Genomic DNA, 25,575 nt, shown 5'->3' with positions numbered 1-25,575 from the left:
TTGTGAGCTCAGATTCTTACAGTACTTGGAAAAAATTTTGAGATTTTTTGAAGTGACTTGATGTATGCAGATTTGTACTCCACAATCAGCCACTGGACCTGTACCAGTATTTCAGTATTGCAGATTGGTATGAAACATACAAATAGAGCAATTATCTGATGCTTGAAAAATACAGGAGTGGAATAGGAGCAAATCAAACCTGAAGAGGAATTTTGGGGTAAAATAGATAAGGAAGAGCTTATGAATCAAGTCTTATAATCTTGTGATTGAATCAGAACAGAATCCAGATAAAAGCTGCATTTGTGGAATTGATTTGGTGATGCTGCTGTTCTCTCCACATTCCTTTGGCTTCAGTGAAAAACATTTTGAGCCCTTAAACAGGTGAATAGTTTGTGTTGAGGTGAGACAGGAGGCACTTAGGTACAACAGCTATGAAGAATGAGCACTTGCTGTGGAAACACAGCTGAAGCAGTATTGTTTTAACATGAGTTGGAGGAAAACCAATACCACCTCACTGGTGAAAGCTGCTCTGGGAATACACTATGCACAACCCTCAGCTAAAGAGCCACAGCCTCGGACTCCTATTCAGAGTCATGTGCCAAGACTCCACAGACATCCAGGTGTACCCAGAGTCGTGTGGTATCCATATTTTAATCCCTGCTAGAAGGTGAAGTAGAAGGTAGTAAGTGTCAGGACCTACTTCTGCAATCACTCATGATTTAAATATAATTATATAAAATTATTTGAAAGTGTATAGTACATCTTAGTTTCTTCCTCATTGATAATAAACTTTCTGCTGGGACAGGAAGCATATTTACTTTTTGACATTCATTTAAAAAGTCATGGCCATCTAACAGGTCAGTGATTGCCTATGCCAGACTCATGAGAATGGCTAAACCTTCAATCTGAGAAGTTTGGCCCATCTCTTCTGGTATACAAAAAGGGGGAAAAAAGCCCCAAAGGATGGTGCTCTTCATATTTTTGTTTAAAAAGAGAAACAAATAAAGAACATTGCAAGGAAAGTTGGCCCTCATGCCAAATGGTGGTTGTGTAATGACTAGATAAATGCTTTGTTCTGTAGGCTGTGTGATGGTGTAGCAGAAAATGCTATTTTTCAATTTTTATCTATCAAATTTTATTATTTAACCCATTTTTTCAAAGTAGGAAACCATGGAAGAATAAGATTGTGATACTTAGAAGGAAATAGACACTACCAAGCTTTACATTGTATTGAAATACCAGCTGTAAAATCAAATGTTTTTAATTCTACATTTTTATTATAAATGAAGAGAACAGGAAAGTATTGATAAGAATACATTATGGAAACATGAAAAGATTAAAAACTACATTGTGGAATATCTTCAGACTAAACAAAAAGAAAACCATAGTAAGTAAATAAACCAAAGTTTATTTTTATGGATGAGAATACATAACAATTGACATTCCTGTAATTTTAATGATTGTAGAATAGAAAAAGTCCAAGGTTTATAAAAAATAATACATAACATTTACGTAGTATCCTCTCTGGGTGCCTCACTTATTATGGCTACTTATGATTTGTCTAAAACTGAAGTTTCTTTGTGGGAAAAAGTATGCAAGAAATTCTTTGCATAAATTCTTTTGGAAAAAAAACCAACATTTTTGAGACAAAAAAATGAGACCATAACTGTAGAGTACTAAGAAAACAGAGTGTGTTTTTTCTTTTCAATACAAAACTTCATAATGATTATATTTGCACAGCCAGTGTGCAGTAGACTTGTCTAAAAGTACGGTTATTCAGATCAAGATGTTAATGTATGTTGTTTTCAAAATTAATGGATTGTTCTGATTGGTTTTTAAGTCTGAAAGGAAGCTACCTGTTTATCCCTGTGCTCTACCTGGTTTGTTTAACCTTTGATAATCCTTTATCAGGCCACTCTCAGCTCTCAGGTCTTTGAAGCACTTGAGGAAGACAGAGCCTTGTCCCCCACTCAGCCATAAGAGGTTGCATTTATGCTTTAGCTGGATAAAAAGGATTCTGATGCATTCTTCACTCTAAAAGAATTATTTACTGTGTCAAGTTCTTTCCCCATCCACTGTGCCTGTAAAAATTTGAATTGTGCTGCTTTTATATGTTGGTTCTTTCTTCTTTTTTCAGTGTTAATACTTTATTTCACTTTTGGAGATCAGGCTTTGGTGGTTGTGCAGCTGTCTCTCTGAAAAATCTGTTGGCATTTTACAGGTTTTCCAGAACAAACCTGATCTTTTTTGGGATTTAATTCAGAAGTGGTTATTATAACATGAAACCATGTGAAAAGGGCTTGGTTGGTTTTTTTTTTTTTAATTAAAAGCAGTATCTAAGTGCTTTATGCCAGTGAGATATTGTGAGGTCTATCAATTTGACGCTCAATGTGTTTTTTAAATAATGGTTTGCATTTCTGTTTTGTCTTGGAGACAGTTTGTCATTATTACTGTGCCATCAGAATCAAGAGTGTAGAAACCTTATAATTTTTTTGCCTTTTTATTCACTCCTTCCATCCAGCTCTTTTAATTTTGTCTGTCACTTTCTAGTTTTTCTCTGTTCTTGCAACTTTCCTTACCATACCCAGAAGACAGTCTGATGAATACTACTTCTTTATACGTGTTCCATGGTTTGTTTGGTTTTTCAGTCATGCTTCAGCCTGCACTGCTGCACACGATTTTTTTCCCATTTCCCTTTAATCAAGACAGAAGAGAACAGCATCTGCTGAGTGTGAAGTCTCTTCTAAAGCCAAGTACAAAAGAGATCTCAAAAAGTTTCCCGCAATAACACCTCCATGAAAAGGGGCACCAAATCTGCCTTTTTCACAGATGTGCTGCAATAGCATTTCTAGCTGAGTTGTATTTGCTTGGGGTAAACATAGCCTTAAAAACTCTTTTCTTTTAAAGGTTAATGAACCTCTGCTATTAAAAAAAAAGTAGTCTATGACCTATAAAAGTACAGGGTGGTGTTTCTGGAACTAAAATATCTTAATTACTTGGTGTAGACTATCACACAACGAAAATATATTGGGCAAATTGCAAAAGCCTATGATTACAGAACACTGCTAAACATGTACTTTTGTTGTGCCTGGATGACAATAATATGAAAACAAAGTAGGGTTGCATCGCTGGATTAGAATAGCACGTCTTGTAAAAGGAAGTGTTGATGCACAGAAGTCCTCTTGAATAGTGTGTAACTATTGTATGTATCCTTCAGTTTTGTCTTCTGCTTGGAAGTGATTCAGAAAGATTGGTGTCTTCTGTTTGCAGAAAAGCTGGTTTGTTGTAAAGTGGGGGTTTCTGGTGATGGACCCAGAGAAAGTAAAAAAGAAAATGAAAAATCACTTTGTTGCATTGTTTAGAACAAACAGTGCTTTTTGGGAGAGAAAATGTATTATTTTTCTAGGGATTTTTTGTTTGGCTTGAGATGTTGTGGTTTCTTATTATTTGTTTGGGTTTTTTAGTAGGACTTGATGTTGAATATGTGTTAAATATTTGTTAATATTTGTTTACAATGTGTTAGCTTTTGTTTATAATTTGTTGTAACCTGATTTCAAATTTTTTTAATGTCTTTGAGGAAAATGTAGTGCTGCTTATACATATTTTAACAATCATTTCAGGGCTTTTTCCTTTTAACTTTTGACTAGGTAATGTCTGTACATGAATTGCAAGCTGGTCTCTAGCGGGGACACCGTGGGAGGATGAACACGGAGGAGCTGGAGCTACTGACTGATTCCAAGTACAGGAACTATGTAGCCGCTGTTGACAAAGCACTGAAGAACTTTGAATATTCCAGTGAATGGGCAGATTTAATATCAGCACTTGGGAAGCTAAACAAGGTATGCTTGACAAGTGCTCTTAAAAAGACTCAGGAATTGCAAAAGGTTCTGGTGTAACAGTACAGAAATGTGAGGTTCCAGCCATCTCCTGCAAATATTTCAGTGCTCTGAGCCAAATGTTGGGTGTGTGCAAGGAGCAAACAAATCAAACACTTTTCTTTCTAGGGTTGAACCCTTTGTAATTGGAACTAAAGGAAGAAGTTATTTACATTTCTAGTGGAAATAAATGCAACATCTCTTTTATTAGTAATATTTATTTCTAATATTGTTCAATGGTACAGAAATAATGTGAAAAATAGTAACTGATATAGATGTCAGCAGTAGTTTTATGAAGCATAAGTTTTAAAATGAGGCTCATATCATTCATGGACCAGAGAATGCTATTGTTCTGATTCATTTTAACAGTTAATTTTAATGGACAATATCATTTTAATCTTTAATAGCACTTCACAAATGCATACAGATCATGATATTCATAAAAATCTTGTTGTAGTCAGTTGTATGTGTTTCTAGGCAGCCTCACTCAGGAAAATGACACTATAGTTGGAAGTTGGATCATTATTTTGCATAAAATCTCATTTCTTTCTTTTTTTTTGATTGTAGCAGTTCTTGCTGCATATTCATGCAATGTGAAGGCTATGATATAGAGAAAAAAAAAATCAAAATATGTAAAAGCAACTTTGTTCTCCAGTCCTGAAGTGATTGCATAGTTTCAGACAGTAGTAAAGTTTTGTATGTGATCACACTCTTTAAAGATATCCCAGGCTCATGACCCACAGTTTATTAGTCCTCTTTGAGCTAGTGATAATGGATTTTATGAAATGGAAATAGCAATTTTTGTCCTCAAATGGATGAGTAAATGACAAATGGACAAGCTATAGGCAAGAAGCCCATTACAAGCAAAGTTGCCTTGGTGAAATTACCTGTAATGAGTGTATAAGTGAAAAGCATGGCAAAGAAAAAGCTCCATGGTAAATTTTAATGGCCTTGGCTTTTTTTCTTGTAACCTAGGTTTGTGTGGTGACTTATGAAACACATCCAAGAACTCCTTTATAAAATGTGCATTTGATGTTTAACATCTTTTGTGCTGTTTTTCTCTTTTTGTGCTGGTTTACCAGGTGCTACAGAACAACGCCAAGTACCAGGTAGTACCCAAAAAGCTGACGATTGGCAAGCGCTTGGCACAATGCCTGCATCCAGCTCTGCCGGGAGGGGTTCATCGCAAGGCACTTGAAACATATGAGATCATCTTTAAAATCATTGGACCCAAGCGCCTGGCCAAAGATCTGTTCCTCTACAGGTACAGTATTTTAAACAACTCCATTCCAAATGTGTAATCAAGATCCTTTTGTTTTCCTGCATTTTATATTTGCAGTATTACTTTATTATATAGCAAGAATCAATCAGAAGCAATTTCTTTCCCTCATGTTATTGGTGCTTGTCTAGTATTTTTCTTCTCAATATTGTATAACAGAAGAGAAACAGATCACCTAAATTTTTGTTGGGAACTGATTTAGTGCAAGAAAACCTGGAATTTATTATTTTTTCATTGAAATGAAGTGTTCTGCCTCTATGTACCATATGTATAGTAATTGAAAAGTTAGCACCTCGTTGTATTAACATTACATTTTACTATTTTAAGTGTTGTTGGAAAAGAATCTGAGTATAGTTTGTTGCAAAAACCTGTACTATCAAATTAACAGAACAGAAAGGTTTTGTTTTGTTAGCATGGGGGGCGAGTACAAACTTTTTCTCGGTCTCTGGAACTGATGATAATGAAAAGGAAGGATAACCTTGAAAAGTTAAGTTTAGTCAGCATATACTGATTCCTAGACCTCCATGATGAGATGTACATTTTGGGTTGGGTAGGGTGGGCAAGACATTAATTTATTTGTTATAAAATGAATAGAGGGATGTGTGCACACTGTCACACGTTTCTTAATCTTTACCTGTCCCTAGAGATTAAAATTTCATTGGTTTGAGAAATAGCAGGATAAAATGGAATTCTGTTTTGGAAGAAAAAGTGTGCATTAATGCTTGGAAAGAAATTGCATGCCTTAGCATCAGCTCTTCTGTCTTGCATGGTCATGATATTTATATATAATCACATTGAGGATGGGAGTGTTTCAGTTCTCTGTTTCCACATGCTTTAAAAGACACTGTGAACTCATAGCTCATATTTTGTGCTTGTACAGTGATTCAGTAGCTGCAAGATCTCATTAACAGTAAGTTCTAGGGTAATGGAAAATGCTACTTTGTATAATCTAACTAAAAGCTATTGTTACTGCTGCTAGGGCAAAGACAGACATTCACATTAAGGCATTATCAAAGATTCCAGTATTTGTCATGAAAGCAGAATGCCAGTGTCTGAACATCAGATCTTGAAGTGTGAGTAATAGCCTTACAAAGAATGACTGTGGGTTAGTGTGCTGCTTATTGAACAAAAAGACATTTTCTGTAGAAAAAAGAAGCCAACTGACAATGGTTAAGGACAATTTCTGCTAGTCAGATAAAGGCAAAAAACATTTTTACCAAAAGTTTTGTATTTTGGAACAAGTTTTGTAGGGTTTTTTCCTATGTTATGGACAATACCCTGTATACATAGGTATTTCTTTTAATAGTAGATTTGTAGGTATAAATTTTAAGACCCTTTCCTTAAAATTACCCGTTTTACTGTTCTTTGATTTTCTTCTTCACATGTCAGGGTCTTCTAACCTGAGTCTTTAATGACTTTGAAAATTGAAGTTGTGTTCACAGGCATTTGATTATTGGTACAGTTTGTAATAATTTATGATATTTAGTAGCAGTAGCAAGTATTATTTTAGTATCTATGTAACTTCTTCTTAGGAGATCACATTTATAACTTTCGTGAACTTACACTCACATTCAAGTAAATTCAGAACATACTTCCAGTTTTTTCAGGCCCTTACAGGCTGTGTTATGAACAGAAATGCAAATAGGGTTTATTGTTAGTTTTAGAATCTGCTTTCAGACTGAGTTTCTAAATTTCCAAAGTAGATATATGCTTTGATGCTACTTAACAGTTACCTCAAGGTTACTTGCTGAAATAAAACACCATGGTTTTTCTTTCAGAAAATTATTTCTATGAATTTCCTCAAATTGTTGTTATCCAATCTTGGTTTTTTTCCTTAATAAGTGCAAAGAAAATGTATTTTTAAATACAATTTGCATTGTGATGTGGTTCAGTGTGGGCAAAATTAACATTTTGTTACGCAGAGATGCTTCTGGTTTATCATATTTATTTTATTGGTGAAAGACATTAATCTCTAGGCCTTCAGTGCTTGTTCTCACAATAGTAATAAAACTCACAAGCCTTGGGGTACCAACCTGTCCATCCAAAGTCAGTCATATTGTGTGTTTGTCTATGCCTAAGCACAATTCTAAGATAAAAATCTGATGCTTATAATAGCTATACTGGATGTGCCTATAGCAGTCTTTAGAGAGAAATAAAATTGTCATATGAGAAGCTTCTTTAAAAAAGGTAAAATTTATTTTTCACAGTTCTGGACTATTTCCACTCCTTGCCAATGCTGCTATGTCTGTCAAGCCAACATTATTGAGTCTGTATGAGATTTATTACCTCCCTTTGGGGAAAACATTGAAACCAGGACTGCAAGGACTGTTAACTGGGATTCTGCCTGGGTTAGAGGAGGGATCAGAGTATTATGAAAGGTAAGGATACTTATGTTAATAAGGTGATATGCTTCATCTGGGGGTGTTTACTGTAACTTTTCACTATGTACTTGTATGTGGATTTTATTGTTTTCAAAGTGGTTGCTTTTTAATTTGATGCTGTCATATTGCAACAGAATGGTATGTTAGGAGGTTCTTAGCATTAATTAGGATAAATGAACTGTTAGTTGTTCCTGCTAGTAGTTATGGAAAGGGAATTGACATTAAGCAGGTTAGCGTTATATGCCAGTCTCTTCTCCCAGGTAGCAAGAAAAAGAACAAGAGAAAAGGGCTTTAGGTTGTTCCAGGAGAGGTTTAGGTTGGATGTTTGGAAAACTTGCCTCACTTAAAAGTTTGTCAAGCATCACAACAGGCTGCCTGGGGAAGTAGTGGAGTCACCATGCCTGGAGGTATTTAAAAGCCATGTAGATGTGGCACTTTGGGACATGGTTTAATGGTGGATTTTGCAGTGTTGGGTTGGACTCAATGATCCTGAAGATCTTTTCCAACTTCAACAATTCTATGACTCTTGATATGGGTTGAAATACATAGCTGAAGCATCTGGGCTGCTGAGGTAGCATCTTAACATATTAAAGGATGAAGTTACACTCCATCACTTGGAATTCTTGGAATTGTTCACATCTTGATGTTTCCAACTTCAGAAACTTGAATTTTCACAACTTGTACGTCAAGAGCAGTTCAACACTGTCTTTTTCTATTTCTATGTAGGCAGACACACACACACACAGTGTAGCTGGCATCACTACAGCAGGGAACAAGGTCTATCCAGCTTGCCTCCTGGGGCCTGCCAGAGGGTAGAGAGGTGTTGCCACATGAGTTGGAGGAAATGAGAGCAGGGGAAGGGATTGCTTGTGCTCAAAGAATTAGGGTATTTTTATGCCTTGCTATTACCAGATGGACTCAGTGCAAGGAATGAGAGGGCAAAAGCCATCTGCTTTGATTCTTTTCTTCAGCAGCTATGCTTTCCTGGTGTCTGTCTGAAACCTCTGTCTGTCGCAACACTTGGCTTTAAGCTGCAAATGAAGGAGTTATTTGGCTCTTTGAACATAAGGAGTACATAAGGAATATATAAAGAGAAGCTGTGGGCAAGCCAAAAGCATTTTGCAAGCCAGATTGGTCCACAGGCTTGCTCGCTGGATTGCTCTGTTCAGGCTGCATTATAAGGTTCAGTGTATAACTGGGCCTCTCTTGGACTCTCAAAAGGAAGTTTTGACCTTCCTGTAACAATTAATTTTAATACTTCTTAAAAATGGGGGCAGGGGCAAGAGCTGTGATATAAGCCCTGATGCAGCTGACTTGGTTTTGCTGCAGGACAAACACACTGCTGGAGAAAGTTGCTTCAGCTGTGGATCAGTCAGCATTCTACAGTGCTCTCTGGGGGAGCCTCCTCACCAGCCCTGCCGTGCGCTTGCCTGGCATCACTTACGTCCTCTCCCATCTGAACAGGAAGCTTTCCATGGAGGATCAACTCTACATAATTGGCAGTGACATTGAATTAATGGTAATGTTGTAATGGAACAATGAACTTATAATAAGTAAGTAACAACATTGAAGTTACTTACTTATTATGTAATGTTTTTTGGGGGGGGGATTTAAATGTGTTCTCTCTCTTTGAACCTGGCCTTTGAAGAGAAAAAATGCATGTTTATTATAGCTCCAGTTAAACTGATGTTTTGGTGCATGGTAGGAGTGTTTCAAAGCTGAATTAATGTATCAGAACTGCTTAGGTTTTGTGTAAAACTTTCCATTTATTACAGGCTTCAGCTAGAAGTGGTTGCGTTTTGTTGCAATTTTTGGTTCCTTTTTTTTTCTTAAAGATAGAGAATAATTTTGTCTTTTAAACTTAAGATATTCATTGGTAGTGTACCAGAAGCAAAAGCTGTTTGTATAATTTAGGGGATCTGTTGATTTTATATTTCCTCAGTGGTGAAACTTTTAATTTTCCTGTTTTATCTTGTTTCATTATTCAAAATTTAAAATAACTTGATTTAGTACTTATCATTGTTTGTAAATAACTGTTCTTATTTTTGAGTGCTGTCTTATATCTACCTCCTTAAAATAATAAATAACCATTCTGGGGGGGTCTGCCATTACTTCAGGTGGAAGCAGTAAGCACTTCAGTGCAAGATACCAGTGTTTTAGTACAGAGGAGCACATTGGACCTTATCCTTTTTTGTTTTCCTTTCCACATGAGCCAGGTAGGTTATTAACATGAGAGATGAATTGACAAATTCCTAAATGTACTTCACTTCCTTAAGTCAGTAGCAGTATTTGGTTGGTTTTTGTTAATGATTTTCTCCAAGCTACAGCAAGAATCACATGTAGGAGTTTCTCTGATAGGTTTGGCTATTCTCATGTCATGATCTCTGCTCTTCTGCTTTTTAACTTGATGTGTTAACTTTGAAGTTAAAGTTAACTTCTGTGCATGTAAGCACGAATTATGTTTAGTCTATGCAGAAACTTTTAATTTGCTCCAGTTTGATGAGAAAGCAAATTACTTATTCATTTCTAAGTTTCCAATTCCCAGTGTTCAAAATAAGCAAAAGTTAATCCTCTTAGCACAACAGATTCAGAGCACTAGAGAATTGAAAATAGTTTTTGGTTTTGGGTGAGTGGTTAGCTCTAGCTTTAGTGGGAGATAGACCTTACAACTACTAGATAATTTTTTTTTGGACTGCATTTATTGTTAGTTATGTCCTGTTTTTAAATGATCCATGAATTATGTAACTCCTAGAGGAAAACTTATGTAAGACTGATTCTCATCTTGTTAGAAATTAGGAAAAACCTGCACTTGTATGTAAGAAAGAGCTATGATCTTGCTTGTGGAAGGACTTAATTCACATTTATCAGTTACTATAGGAGTATTTGGAGTGTGTCTATTTAGGTACTGAAATGCTGAAATTATCAATACAACATTTTTGCAATATTAAGAATTACATGAGCATTTAAAGTAGTAAGAAACTGAAAAAGTACGTTAATTTTTTTTAAACTGGATTTTAAGAATTTTCTTCCAAAGCTTTTGCCTCATAGTAATATGAAATGTCTTGTAATAAAAAGGAGCTGTTAGTAAAATCTGTTATTTTTACTGTTTTTAAAGGGTGTGTGTTATTATATAGTATCTGCTCCAAACAATAATCATATTTTGGTTTTCTAAGAGCAAGATTGTGTTTTCTTGTGCTATGAGGAATTCAGAAATGTCAAAACATGAAACTAGCTAGGTTTTAATGAACATTTAGCTGCTAACATAGAAAAAAGCATTACTTTTCATAGTTAAACTTAAATGTGTTTCTAACTTCTTCAGGCAACGCATCCAGACATGATCAGAATTTTGTCAGCAGCCCTTCACGTAGTGCTGCGCAGGGATATGTCACTCAACCGAAGGCTTTATGCATGGCTCCTGGGTAGGTTTGTATTTCATTCCATTGGCACTAAAAGTGGAGGATGGACTGGATTTTCCTTATCAGTGTTTGCACTGCTGGGTAGAAAGGATCTTGGAAAAATGAAATACTCAATTTCCTTCATAAGAGAGAAAGGCACTTTTTATGGACATAGAAGATGAAGAATGTCATCCTGGAACTCATTCCTGTCATATAAATTGTTGATGCATTTTCCTCTAACAGCATTATGGGCCATATTCAAGGGTAGAGCCTGGTGTAGTAGGCTCATGGAAGCAGGCACTCTGAAACTTTTTCTCTAAAAACATAGGCTGGAGAAAACAGAGAATAGGCATTATAGAGTGTAAATGGTAGTTGGAGCACAACAGTATGGAAGATAGAAAAGAATGCTGAAGAGCATTGGTATTACAGTATGCAAACTTCAAACTTCATTAGATCTTTGCCTGATTGAATTAACAGATCACCAATCACTTCTCAACACCTTTCTGGAGTAAAAATTAAGTAATTTGGAATACAATTCTACCAAATGACAGAAAATCAATACAGTACAAATTTAAATTTGTATACGAAACCAGCATATAATTAGAAGAGGGTAGCAGAGAATTATAGCTATTAGAAGGCTCTTGACCATTCAGAGAATAGTTAGAAGACTAGGGATTAGAAAATTTTAGAAAAAAATTACTCTTATTCAGTCTTGTTATTTTAAGGAAATGAAGCCTGTAGTCACATGAATCTGATATGTTACTCTTTAAACCCATTTTGAAAGAAGTCAAAATCATGGAAGTTCCTAAGTGTGTCCCAGGAACTGGAGACTGAATGAAGAGACATGAAGTGGCTTCTCTACTTGATATGTTTTGCAGTCTGCTGTTACCTTCTTTGACTCCCCAGCTCACCAGCAAGCACATATGTGCTTCTTGGGCTACCCAGAACCTTGCCCAGCTGATAGTTATGATGTTAGAGGAAGGTAGCCTGTGGGTAGTGACTGGGGAGGAAGTGAGTAGCAAGGGCCCTGAGAGAGAGCTGAAATTGTGAGAAGGGAAAAAGTCAGCAACAGTGTTCTGCATGAGGGGCTTGGTTGTGTTGCTGTAGTGGTTTAGAAGTTAAATATGAGAAAATCCTGCCTTCTTTGGTTAATCATTCTTCAAGACACTGACTTGCAAAGGATTAATCTTTTAAAGATAGACAATGAAATGCAATGTTGTGCTCCATACCTGCATTTTCAAATCTGGGGAAGAAATAGTTTCTAGATTAAACACTGCAATCATGTTTCATCTAAATTTGATGGATTGGATATGTCTTTTGCTATTATTGAAAAAGGTATTTCATATATTTAAAATATTGTGCTGCTTTTTTTAGTTGTAGAATCTTCTTATACAGCTATTTCATGAACATAGTCTCCACTGAAAGTCATACAACTTTGGAGAATACTTTTACAGTGACTTCCATGTCCTGTGTTGTGAACAGCTACTTCATCTATTTGCTATATATTTGGACAAACTTTCTGACAATATTGGATTTTTGCATTTTTTTTCTTTGGATGTTGTGCTGCTTTTCTATTATCATGATATTCTATTTCTAATATAAGACATTGCAGATGGAGATCAGTTATGTTGAAAGACTGTCTGAATTCTGTTGTTCTGTATGGCTTTATTTAATTCTGGTGTGTGCTATTCCTTCTTGTTGTTTTACAGCTAAAGGTTACCTATTAACATTCTCTATGAATAGAAATTGTGTACATCTCCTTAAATCAGGTTATCTTAACCATTGTTAACCAATAGATTTTTTTTTCTTCCTTAAGCCTATTTTTTGTGCAATTAAAAACTTACTGGGAAAAGAAAAGAAACTTACAATACAAAGATCCACCCCATTAGTGTAATTTTGAACTAAAAAAAATTATTTTTGTAGTGTGACTAATATTCTTTCTAACACGTTGCTGTGTTTTGGTGATCATCTCTGTCTGCATACTTAAAACACTGAATTTTGTGTTCTCATTAATATGGAAATATTTTTATGTGACAGCTTGTGGCTTTATTTTAAGGATTGTGGGTTTTGCAGCATTTGTGGATATTTTTCAATTGTACAAGATGTAATTGGTTGATAATATTGCATAAAAAAATTATTTGTGTGCAAACTGCTTGTGTGAAAATATAACTTAGTTTCCCTTATTAAACTCTATAAAATCATCTTTTTCTTGCCAACATGACTTGGACTTCATACTGGTAAGTTACCAGTGCTAGTGTGTTGATTTCTAGTTTAAAGAAATTGGCAGTGTATTCTATTGAACTGCAAATATTTATCTGCTTTGCCTTTTGTTTGCTTGAAGGTTTTGATAACAATGGTGCCCTTGTAGGACCCAGAAGTACAAGGCACAGCAATCCTGAGGAGCATGCCACTTACTATTTCAACACCTTCTCTAAGGAGATGTTAGTCCAGGTAGCTATACAGTTTTATTTATACAGTTTTCTTGGGGCATATATTTTTATAAACAGATCCTGATCAAAGTTGCTGTAACTTTATCTTTTGACTTGCCAATGCAATGTGACAATGTAATCTTGTCTTTTTGTGATATTTGTCTCCTATTCTTCCAAAACATTCTCAGTGGAAAAATGAGGACCTCTAGAATAGCAGAATGAACAGACTAAATATTAGATTTCTCCCTCTCCTTTTTCACAGTGAATGAAGCATACGTGGATGTTACTCGATTATGAGCCCAGCACACTGGAGCCTGTTCTTTCATGAAACTGAATTGGAGAATTCTCTTCTGTAGATATGGGAAACTCCTCTGTGTCTTGGGAATCAGAAAAAAGTTATCAGATGGCACTCAAAATCTGTGTTAAAAGGGTCTTTCTCTCCCCTAGGAAAAGGGAGCATCTTCTGCTCTCTGTTGGCAGCCAGGAATAGTTGAGAAAATTGGCAGTTAAACTAGTTTACCCTTAAAGCCTTCCTATGTGAGCTGAGATCACTGGTTCTAAGAATTGTGCTGCTTTTCTCACAGTAATCGAAATACAGATGTCTTTTAAATTTCTGTGAGTCTGATATTGAAGTCAGGAAGACATTTTATCTTTAAGGCAAATTGATAAGGTCAGGATTTTTCTGAGTCAGAGCTGTGATGCTGTGTATGGGAATGGCAGTGGCAATTCTAACAGTAGTAGCTGACAAGAATATTCAGCTCAGCCCGGTTCAAAGCTGACACCCAGCACAGAGCTAGCACCTTCAATTTTGTCTGAAAGTTGTGAGATCTGCTGTTCTACTGATGAGGAAGAGCCCTCAGAATTCCAATATTCCAGCAGCAAGGACCTTGTTGGCACTCTCTCACTGTTCGCTTATCACCCTTCTGCCTTCCTTAGCAGATGATTCAGAAATTACTCAAATGTAAAGGAGAGGCCTGAATGAGATACAGTTTCACCTGTACCTTATATAAAAAAGCCATGGTGAGCTTTCAGCAACATTTAGGCATGGTTAATAGTTAAGGTCTTTTTAAATCTGTGCATCTTTCAAACTTAATCAGTGTCAATAAAGCTTTTCTGTCTGAAGAGTATGGACATCAGAATGTATTTTGTATATGCCTTGCCTATACATAATACAAATGACATATAGCTTCTAAAACCTTTTGCTGTCTCTTGAAAGACTTTTAAAGCATTGCTCTTTTATGCCTTATTCTCTAGCAGTCTCTTTGTGTTCTGTTTTATCCAGTCAACTCATATCTTATTCATAGATACAATGTACTGAAAATTCTGGCCTTCTAAAGACATATGAAAGGACAGAAGATTTTACTTTTAAGATACTTGCTGATAATACTTGGTTTGTAGCAGATAGCAAGGCCAAACTGGTTTTCATGGCTATTTTTTATCTCTCTTTTTTTTTCTTCTTTGTCCTTTTTTTTGAAACTGTAAAAGAAACAAACTATCTCAGACAGTCAAGTCAGCCAGGCAGAAAACTAAGCAAAATCTGTCGTCATCTCATGGGGCTTTTTTTAATTCTGCAGCTCATTCCCTAAACTGCTTTGGTATAGAAACTCAGTCTTCCCATTTATTTCAAAGTTGTCATTGCTATTTAGTCAAGAAAGTATTCATCCTCATGAATGAGTATATCATAGGAGGATGGTGTTTTATTAAGCCCTTAATATCTACCTACTTTATCTTCTCAAATAATTTGTTCATTAATGCTCATGTATTCTGTTTTATTCTTAAGAAATTAATTGAATTACCTGCCTATAGTACTCTATTTTGATTTTAAATAAATGCAAGTTACCAAGTTCTGTTCACAGAAATGTTCTCAAAGGCAAAGTTGAGAGAACTTAATAATGGAAGACTGAGCTGCAGTGAGATGAAATAGTGGTCTCCACTACTGAGAATTTTCCCTTTATGTGCAGCTTTTATTACTTTCTATCTTTCTTATTATTTTCCTGATATGTTTTTGCTCTTTGTAGGCAATGGTTGGAATATTGCAAGTTAATGGACAGGGAGAAGAAAGCACATTAATGCAAGACTTAAAGCCTTTTCGAATTCTTATCAGTTTGCTGGATAAGCCTGAACTGGGTAATTTTCATTTACTCTTTTTAATTTGTTTCATGTGATTCTGCTTTGAAATTTTTTCTCTTTTTTATCAAATTGAATAAGTTATATGCTTAGTACTGTCAGGTTACCCAGATTTCTTAGATCTTCCAAGCTGTATCTATGTTTTGTATTTAATTTAATGTGTTCATCAGATTTACCTTTTACCAAATGCCATTTCTTCTACTTTCCACACAGGAAACAGTAAGTCAAAGTCATAGAGAGAACTAAGTGTATGTTGGAAGATGTGCACATTGGATCTTTTTCATTTCTTTCATCAAATAATGACTTTTACTATTATAAATCTCAGCTATTTCTTTTGGGAATAACCTGTTCTTTCTTTAATATACACACAGAGAGAATAGACATTAACAATGAAACAGTTAATTTTTTTTCAGAAGAACTTATGCAGAGGAAGCAAATCTCTTTTTTTGGTTTTGTGGGTGGTTTGTTGGGATTTCTTTTTGGTGTTTCTTTTCAATTTTCCCTCCCCTATTTAAAGTGTTTAAATGCCCTCTTTAGCAGATAAGGGCTGAGGACTATGGGACAAACGTATTTACAGTTAAGACTTGGATATCTTGCCTTTTTCTTTGGAATACAGTTTTGAAGGTGAATGAAAAAAATCAAAGTAGTTTTTTAAATCCATTATCAGATTTGAGGGTGGGATAATAAAACCATAAAAATAAAATAATTAAAGAAAATAATTGATCAGGACAGAAGAACTACAAGGAACAAAATATCTGTCAGAAATTTGCCATCTTCCTTGTAATTTATGTTTTCTAGGGATCAGTCTAAATGTTCAGAGGCAATGTATATGTTAAGATTTCATGCAGAAGCAAAGCTTTGAGGATTCTTTCAGCAAAATGGGATAGAATAATCTAAAAGGATTTTTGCTTAACTCCGTGAGCATACTCTTACTGAAGGCAGCTCAGTGAGATTAGGAAGCACATAAAAATGATATCTCAAGCATGATTACTTTTTAAATTCCTTTAAAAATAATTTGGGGTTTTTTTCTTCAAAATTGAGATTTAGCTCAAATCCAAAGGAGGAGCTGTTTATAGAATCATAGAACGTTCTGTATTGAAAGGGACCTTACACATCATCCAGTTCCAATGCCCCTGCCACAGGCAGAGAAACCTCCCACTAGACCAAGTGGCTCAAAGCCCCATCCAACCTGGCCTTGAGCACTACCAGGGATGGGGCATCCATGGCCTCTCTGGCAGCCTGTTCCAATGCCTTATTACCCTCTGGGTAAAGAATTTTTTCCTAGTATCCAATCTAAATCTCTCTTCTTTCAGTCTAAAACTGTTCCCCCTTATCCTATTCCCATCTGCCTGTATAAGAAGCCTCTCTCCCTCTTTTTCATAAGTACTGAAAGGCTGCAATGAAGTCTCTCTGAAGCCTTCTTTTCTCCAAGCTGAGCAATCCAAATTATCTCAGCCTGTCTTCATGAGAGATGTTCCAGCCCACTTGGTATCTTTGTGATCCTCCTCTGGATTTGGTCCAGCAGGTCATGTTTCTATGTTGGGCATCCCAAAGATGGATGCAGTACTCCAGGTGGGGTTTCACAAGAGCAGAGTAGAAGGTCATAATCACCTCATTTGGCTTGCTGGCCACATTTTTTCAATGCAGCCCTGGCTGCAGTTGGCTTCTGTGCTGTAATTTACACACTTTCAAAAATACTTCCAAAAAGGATATAGCAGACTATATCCTGAGCTAAAAAAAAAAAACTGTCTCAAATTAAAAAGAAGGATGATGCTCAAAAGATTTTATCTTGTATTTGCATTTAGATATTTGAGTGTGTTGTCCATATGCTAACAGTATGAGATAGCTTAGGGATGAGTATTTCAAAGTGTTTTGACTGAAAGGCACCTCTGATTAAGAGTCCATGAAGTCCATGTACATGTTACTGAGCTGGGCTAGTAAAAAGGGTGCGTTGGCTGGAACATGATGTGTCCTGCTGTGACTGCACAGCTTTTGCACTGGTGTGTTTGCACCAGCTGCCTTTGTACACACATTGAACATGGGGCTTGTGCTTTGTGTACTCCCAGGCACTACAGTTGTCTCAGTGTTTCTGGAATGCAAACAAACCAAACCTTCTGACATTCAGGTAGTTTATGAGATTGAACCAGAAGAAATGTTGTGGTTTCAATGACTAAAGCTAGCTAATGATTCCAATAGCTTTCAGCTGTGGACTGTTTGCAATGCTATAATTCAAGAGTGTGACTGCTGGTATTTCTCCCTAGGCCCTGCCATCCTGGAGGATGTGTTGATTGAAGTGTTTCGAACATTATATACACAGTGCAAAGCAGAACTGGAGCTTCAGACAGAACCATCTTTCAACAAAGATCACACACAGCTAAGCAGGTAAATAATGACTATAATGTATTTTGTATTAAATAATACATCTTTGTTGCTGGAACCATGACTGTGAAGCCTGTAGGACTGTGGCATGTTTTCTGCATGGTACAGGAGCTATTGACATTAATTCCAATTTGTGTTCAGTGCAAAGATGTGAAGTGATTTGCTTTATTATTTTAATTTTTTTAATATTTAGCATAATTTTTATTCTTTATCCATGACAAAAATGTTTGTTTGATTGATTGTGATATTCTTTATATCTGTGTTCTTCAAAAACAAAATAGACTGAGTTTTCTTGTAGTAGAAAAATTAGGACTGCTACAAGAGAGCCGGGGAGTGGGATTTAGAGTTTGAAGATTTTTATTTAATATTTTGAAAGGTGGAGAGGACAGGGGTGTTCAAAGCTGGAGAGGGTAGGAAACAACTGTAAGAACAATTATGGTAAAAACAGATATACTAAAAATGTGTTTAAAAGATAAATATTAAAGAAAGAGGAGAAACCTAGCAACTGTGAAAAGACATTGGTATGAGCAGCCTGCCAATATCCTGAGCCCTTGAGCAACAGCTACTTGTAGGGATGGGAGGAGGATCATTTGTCAGTGTTACTTGACAGTGGGTAAACTCCCAGCGATGTGTAGTTATATAACTTGAAAAATAAGTATAAAAATATGAAATGTTCTTTCTATTTTCTTTCAGCAAACTGAGAGAAAACAAGAAAACAGCAGAATTGATTAAAACTGCCAATCTTCTTTTCAATTCCTTTGAGCCTTATTATATGTGGGATTACATTGCTCGTTGGTTTGAAGAGTGTTGTAGGTAGGTGATAATATTTAATCTCTGTATGGGTGAAGTTAAAGTTAATTTTTGTTTTGTATACTTTTTTCTTCAAAGAAGTCAGTCTCATGAGATCATTAAGCCTGTAAGTATTTTTTTCCTCCCATCCCTATAATTTCAACATTTTGGCCAATTTTCATCAGAAGTGATTATGGGTCTTAGCAACATGAGTTCTCATAAACTCAGTGTCTGGGTTAAATCAAGAGACAGAATTAGCCCCTCTGCTGAAGGAGAGACCCCAGAGTGACCTCAAAGCTAGTTCTTGTTCTGTCTGGCCAGTACAGGATTACTCATTGTACAAATCACTTTTGGTAAAATTGACAGATTTGCCAGACACCTGATGTGTCATCATTTGTCCTGCTCTTTTAGGGAAAAAGAAGGGTGGGGATTCTGTGCATGACAAGCAGGGCTACAGGAGAAAATAGCAAACCATACATCAGGGAAAGTTGAAAATATTAGGAGGGAATATAGGAGGGAAGGGAATGAAGGGACCACAGAAGAACTGAGGTTTTTGCTGTGGCAAGGGATAGATGATGTAGAGATGTCAAATGAAATTAGTAGAATTTTTTTTTCCATTGCTTATGGAATTCCTTGATAAAATATTAAGATACTTGGACATGAATTTGTCTATGAGCCAACAGTGTGCTAACTGTGTGTGTGTCTTGGGCTACATTGTGAGGACCATGGGCAGCAGGTGAAAGGAAGTTATTTTTCCTTTCACTTAGTGTTTCTAAGGACAGACGTGGAATATTGTGTCCAGCTTTGGACATGCCACCTGAGGAGAAGTGTTGAGAAACTGAAGAGACTCTGGTAGAGAAACTGCTAAGCTGGTCAGTTATAGGACACTGCATTGAAGGTTGAGGTAGGTGAGTTTGGTTTAGCCTGGCAAAGAAGGAAATTGAATGGCACCTTATGACTTCCTGAAAGGCATTTGCAAAGTTCATACAGCTATACTTTTTATAACAGCTGATGGAAAACAAAGGACAGCAACAAGTGCTCACTCAAGTGGTCAGGTTGGACTTTGAGAAAAGCTTTGCTAAGGACATGTGCAGCAGTGGAAGAGGTGGAACAGTGGAAGCCAGGAAGGCTGTGGAACTTTCTTGTGAGATTTCCAGAACTCTGCTAGACAAAACTGTGGACAAATTTATCTAGTGTTTTTAGCAGTCCTGCTCAGTGTGAGAGGTTGATCTAGATGTCTGTGACTTGATTTTTGTGTGTTGGGCTGAATTGCTAACATAGTCATCTACAGTCAGGTAACATGCAGGTGAGTATTTCACTTCATATAAGTAGTGTTACTGTCAACATGTATACAAAATTGCATCATCAATAAATGAAATCTGGAGAATTTTTTTGTTTGGATTTTTTCTGCATCATTTGCTGTATTATTTAAGTTTTTGTCTTCCGTGCTCAATTTTCTGTAGCGTGAATTTCCTTATTTAACAAATGAAGACTGTTTGTTTTACACCAAATGATTGGTTACTGCTTTTTCTGAAAGGATGGCGTGGGGCCAAATAAGGTACTTAACAGTAAAATGAGAAATTGCTTATTGGTTTATAGTGATTATCCCCCAATATATACAGCTTTGCATTAAGTTACAGAAATATGGTCAATGTAAGGGGAAGGAAAAATATTGTGAAACTCCATTTGAATTTTGCAGGAGGACTTTACATGCCAGACTTCAAACTGGGCCTGGAGGTGATAGTGAGCAACCTGAGTTACCTCTGACAAATTTCTGCTTGTTAGTGGATTTTTTGTTGGATATTGTTTCTTTGGTAAGAATTCCTTTATCCATTACTAACATTGGGATTCTGTATATTTATGGTCTGCAGAAATACTGTATATACTTTATTAATTGCTTTTCTTGAAAATATATTGACATAAATTGACATTAAAATAAGTTTTTGGTTCATTGTATGATTCTTGATAGACTGGTTAGACATAACTCAAATGGGTTTTATGATGCTTATACCTGAAAATTTTAGTCTGTCCTCATTTTATTTTCTGTGTATTCATTGCAGGCCTAGTCTTATGTAGTTTGATATGCTAGTTTAAATGTGCAGCTTTCTTTTAAGGATCTTTTAAATGTCATGATAAGATGTAGCTTCTTTTTCTGTTGTCATTGCTTAATGTAGCAAAGACTGTTGGAACTGTTTTTTCTATAGCTGTCTTTCCTCAATTCTTTGCTTTCTCATTTCAAAGCCTACTAGAAGTATGAGAGTGCTGTGTCAGGTATGGCAATCAGCCTGTTCTTCCTTTAGCTCTTTACTTGTTTATGTTTCATTCTTAAACTTTTATCTTAAGATTAATAAAGTAATAGTAGCATTCTTCAGCCTTCTTATGATGTTTTAAATGTATTTGTTGTATAGTGAACAATATGTGCTAGATTGAAAAAGAGCCAAATATATTTCTATTTGTTTGTTACCCAACTTTAAAGTTAATTTTATAAGTATTTTTTAGTAAAGCATGTATTTCTTATTCTTGGATATTAAGATATTAATTTTCCTTTTTCCGTGTTCAGTGTGTTTAGAACAGAGTTAAGCAAATGATAGGTAGCTCTGTTATAGAAAATAAATTTCAGGATGGAATTTGGTGTGACAAATAACAAGTTTTTATTATTACTTTGCTACTCCTATTACTAGGAGACTTACATTGAGATACAGACTGAACACTTGCCTCAGCTGTTGCTCAGGATGATTTCTGCATTGACAAGCCATCTTCATACTTTGCACTTGTCTGAGCTTACTGATTCTCTCAGACTCTGCTCAAAGATCCTTAGTAAGGTTCAGCCTCCATTACTCTCTGCTGGTACAGATGGTATCCTGCAGCTTCCTACTGGACAGAGCAGCTCCATCAAAGAATGGGAAAATAAAAAGGTAACTGATTAGGTTTTGCATCATCTTGCAAAATTGCTTCTTATGTGGAAAAAAGAAATGGGTTTTGTACAGCCTGTGTTGAACACCCTACAAGTCTTTGATTATATGTGAAACCTGGGTAATCAAAATAAATCATAATTGTGGTAAAATTTCTTGAATCTTAGGGTTTTTTACCCAGATATAGTATTATAAATGTATAAATCACTTCAGAATCAGGGCCTAAGAAACAACTAATCAACTAAAGTTTGTAAAGCACTTCAAGAGTATCATGAAGTAAAATAACTGGACTGAAAAGAATTCACCATTTTGATTACATATCAGGCATATGTAAATTCTCCTCTCACCTAATTTATGTGCATTGGTTTAATACCCATCATGTATTTAACTGTCACTGTTAAGTTCTTAGAATAATTTATTAAAGAAATAAAATAAACCAGCCAGCAGCTATTTCTCTTTTATCTTGGTCCACTTTGTTCTATGCAGCCATGGCTATGTTAAGTGACATGCCCTGAAATCCTTGTTTTCCAGCTGAAAAAACTTAAGGAACATCATAGAATAAATTAGGTTGGAAGTGACAGTTGCAGGGCACTACTAAAAGCAGGGCTGATTTCAAAGTTAGATTTTACTTTAAAGCTAGGTCATGTCACTCAGGATGATATTTGTCTTAATTTTGAGTATTTCCAAGGATGAAGTTACCGTGACTTCTCTGTACAGCTTGTTTGTTTGCACTGTTATTTAATCAGAATTTCCATTGCTGCTGCTTGTGTTGGTTGCTTGTGTTCTTTCACTGTGGATTTCTAAACATATCTAAATCTTTTCAGCTGCCTAATGGGAACTCACAGAGAGCAATAGAGCCATCTTCACACAGCTTTTAGCATTCTTTTAAACTAAGTAAATCCACTCTCTGAGCATTCCTTCTACTTCAGGAGCACGACCTGTGGTGATTTTGCATTGGGCATACTCAGTATATCAGAGTTTCCTTTGTACTAATGAGAATAAAATTGGATACAATATTCTGGTTGTGGACCTAAAACTGCTTAGAGGGGACTTATTACTTCCCTTGATTTAGTGACAGTACTTCACCAAAGGAGTCCACTGCTGGCTCACATTCCCATAGTCAATTAGGACTCCAGCATCCTTTATTCAGGATCCTATCCTTATTCTCTCTAGCTAATTGATACCTGTCTTGTTTTGTTCTTTTGGGGTTTTTTTTTTTTTTGTTCCCTTTTTTTTGTTTGTTTTAATAAAGCCTGCTTTAATTGAGTGATACTGCTCTTAGAACCTTCAGTGGCCTTCTACTTCCAATTACATCTGTCTCATACATGGCCATGGTTTCTCTTAAGAGATAGTGAAATGATTTGCCATGCTTCTAATGACTTTTAGATTGTATTTTGTAAAATACAATAGAGACATAGTCTCTTCCAGCTTTCTAGTACATTACTTTAACCATTTTCTGCAGTAATATCTCAAATTTCCATTCTTATTCCATCTCTGGTAAAGCAAGACATTATTCACTGTAAATAATAATGTCACTGTTTTTATTTACTCATGAAAAGTTTTTCATATTATTACATAAGGTTCAAGTTCTGTATTTAACACAGGTAGTGATTAGAGTCAAAACAACTGGGCCTTAGGTCTTAGGCAACATCTGCCATCACTGGTAAAATGCAGGATTGGAAGTAAGTGGGCACCTGCATTTAGGGCCACTGACTGATGCATTTCTATTCCAGTTGTTTCCCTACCTCACATTCTCACCAGGAAACAGACACTATACTACCAGTTACTCTGACAGTAGAGTGCTAGAGCAGTGCAAAAAGCCACTGTGGGTGCTTTTTCTGAGTAAAAGCCATTCATCTATTTATGCATATTCTGAATTATAAGAAATTAAGACATATAAGTCATGAAGAACTGTTATTGTTGCAGCAATCTCTCTTTCTTATTTTGAGGAGATGATTTATTTTCTTTGTAGTTGCAAATGATTAGTAGTTTTTAAATGAGAAGTTTATATCTTTTTGTAATTATAACTTTGTATTTGATGGTTTATGATGCTGTATAAATTAATAATACGCCTATATATTTCAGCACTCTTTCATCATAGAGTAGACATAGTTATGATATGAAGAAAATGTTAAAACCAATAATATTTAAATATTTTTCTTGATAAACAGTTTTCTTTTAATGTTAGCTTAGTCTGGCAGGCTTACAGTATCATTTTGCATGAAATATATGAATACATTTAAAACTCTGGAATAAAATTGCTGCTTTCAAATGAAGATACTAATATATATTGTTTTGCTAAGACCTAAATAACCTATTTTCAGCAGTCATTAAACTTTTATATTGCTCAGGTGCCATCAGTGTCACTTGAAAATCCTAATGATGTGTTTGAAGATGGTGAAAATCCTCCAAGCAGTCGATCATCAGAAAGTGGATTCACTGAGTTTGTACAATACCAGGCAGATACAACTGATGACATTGACAGAGCACTAAATGAAGGTCACAGTGCACCTGGCATCCCTATTGTTGGTAGCACATCCTCAGAGACTGAGACAGCATCAACCGTGGGTTCTGAGGAGACCATTGTACAGCCTCCTTCCATAATGACACAAGGGACAGCAACTCGTAGTGGGAAAACAATCCAAAAGACTGCAATGCAGTGCTGTCTGGAATATGTCCAACAGTTTTTAACCAGATTCATCAACCTGTATATCATTCAGAGTAATTCCTTGTCTCAGCCCTTAGGGGCAGAGCTTCCGGTAGACCCCACTAGAGCGCAAGGACAGAGCACAAAATGGGACAGAGAATCACAAGATGATGCTAAGGTGAAGAAAACAGCCAAGAAGAAAACACCAAAAGAATACCTGCCTGCCTTTATTGCTGCTTGTCAGCTCTACCTTGAATGTTCGAGCTTTCCCGTTTACATTGCTGAAGGAAACCGCACTTCAGAGTTACATCCTGGGAAGCCTGAAGTTGGTAAGCTGCACTCTCATTTGTTCTTTGTTTTTTAAATAATATTTTTTAAATTTCTGCCAAAAAAATTTAATGTAATACTGTCGTGTTTTATGTGTTCTATTGTTTGCTGTTCCTCTCAGTAATCAATTTTCTTCTATGTCAACTAGTTTATGTTTGGAAAATAAATTATTTTCTCATAGATTTTTAAGAATATTGCTGGCATGGAATTTGACAGTAATTAATATTGGGGTGGAAAATATAAATTATGCAAACTGAAGCCTGAGAGTAGAATCTATGTTGTTGAGTCTTCCTCTTTACTGAATGGATCCACAATGTTTCTTTGTCATATTGCAATAGCCACAGCTCACATCAAATATGTTTTTAGCTTCCTTTTATCAGCTTTTGATTGACGTGCACATTGTTCACTTTGGTAATACATGGAAATTGTAAGCTACTGACCAATAAAAATCATACCAGCTAAGAAATTTAATTAATACTACATTGCTCCTATGAAAGGCACAGTTCTTGCAAAAAATTCTTCTATAATTGCATTAAGAAACAAAATAAAAGTGGTGAGTTTTGGTGAGATATGGATGTGTTCACAGATGTATGAAACTATTCAGATACAGACGTGATTAAAACACTGACAGTTATGGATTACTGTAAATTGTGACATTTTAGGATGAACAATCCTTTTTACAGTTTGTTGAGTCTTCAATTTACAGTTCCAATTTTGGATCCACTTCTGATCTGCAATCTGAGAGTTACTTCTTAGAATGTTTTCATGGTGGATATGCTTGGAACATGCAGGAAATAGTGACACTAATTTTGTCTACTGTCGCAGTCGTCTCTGGTTTTATTTTTTTCTAGGAAACTTCCTAGTTGCAGCTTTTTGTTCTTATTTACAATTTTTAAAGCAAGGCTAAGTGGTGATCAGTGCTTGGAGTTGGATAGTGTTTTTGGTTTTGGAAGCAAGCATGCTAATTTAACATGACTGCTTCTGTTTCTCTGGTCTTTAAGATGTGTTGTTTATGTCTTCATTATAGGCAGGAGC

The 25,575-nt window shown here is 35.8% G+C and overlaps 1 protein-coding gene across 8 annotated transcripts in view; it reads left to right on the top strand.

The window, feature by feature from the left end:
* Positions 1 to 25,575, top strand: part of DOP1A (DOP1 leucine zipper like protein A) — a 62,827-nt gene that overhangs the window by 8,978 nt on the left and 28,274 nt on the right. For 4 of the 8 annotated variants that reach the window (XR_011681796.1, XM_071443939.1, XM_071443904.1 and 1 more), the window contains exons 2-15: positions 3,648 to 3,839; positions 4,958 to 5,139; positions 7,362 to 7,532; positions 8,865 to 9,054; positions 9,653 to 9,751; positions 10,855 to 10,954; positions 13,272 to 13,381; positions 15,378 to 15,486; positions 17,748 to 17,868; positions 18,559 to 18,678; positions 20,354 to 20,468; positions 20,896 to 20,925; positions 21,336 to 21,569; positions 23,918 to 24,542. Coding sequence is in view for 7 of the 8 variants with exons in the window: in XM_071443939.1 (XP_071300040.1) it covers positions 3,702 to 3,839; positions 4,958 to 5,139; positions 7,362 to 7,532; positions 8,865 to 9,054; positions 9,653 to 9,751; positions 10,855 to 10,954; positions 13,272 to 13,381; positions 15,378 to 15,486; positions 17,748 to 17,868; positions 18,559 to 18,678; positions 20,354 to 20,468; positions 20,896 to 20,925; positions 21,336 to 21,569; positions 23,918 to 24,542 (2,344 nt within the window). In the remaining variant the exon portion in view is untranslated. The remainder of the gene's footprint in view (positions 1 to 3,647; positions 3,840 to 4,957; positions 5,140 to 7,361; positions 7,533 to 8,864; positions 9,055 to 9,652; positions 9,752 to 10,854; positions 10,955 to 13,271; positions 13,382 to 15,377; positions 15,487 to 17,747; positions 17,869 to 18,558; positions 18,679 to 20,353; positions 20,469 to 20,895; positions 20,926 to 21,335; positions 21,570 to 23,917; positions 24,543 to 25,575) is intronic. The other 4 variants (XM_071443952.1, XM_071443923.1, XM_071443962.1 and 1 more) reach the window with 2 other exon arrangements.

Source organism: Agelaius tricolor, unplaced genomic scaffold (genome assembly GCF_023055355.1).
Source record: "Agelaius tricolor isolate 1412-34295 unplaced genomic scaffold, bAgeTri1.0.p SCAF_1, whole genome shotgun sequence".
NCBI lineage: Eukaryota > Metazoa > Chordata > Aves > Passeriformes > Icteridae > Agelaius > Agelaius tricolor.
This window is presented reverse-complemented; position numbering and strand designations above follow the sequence as displayed.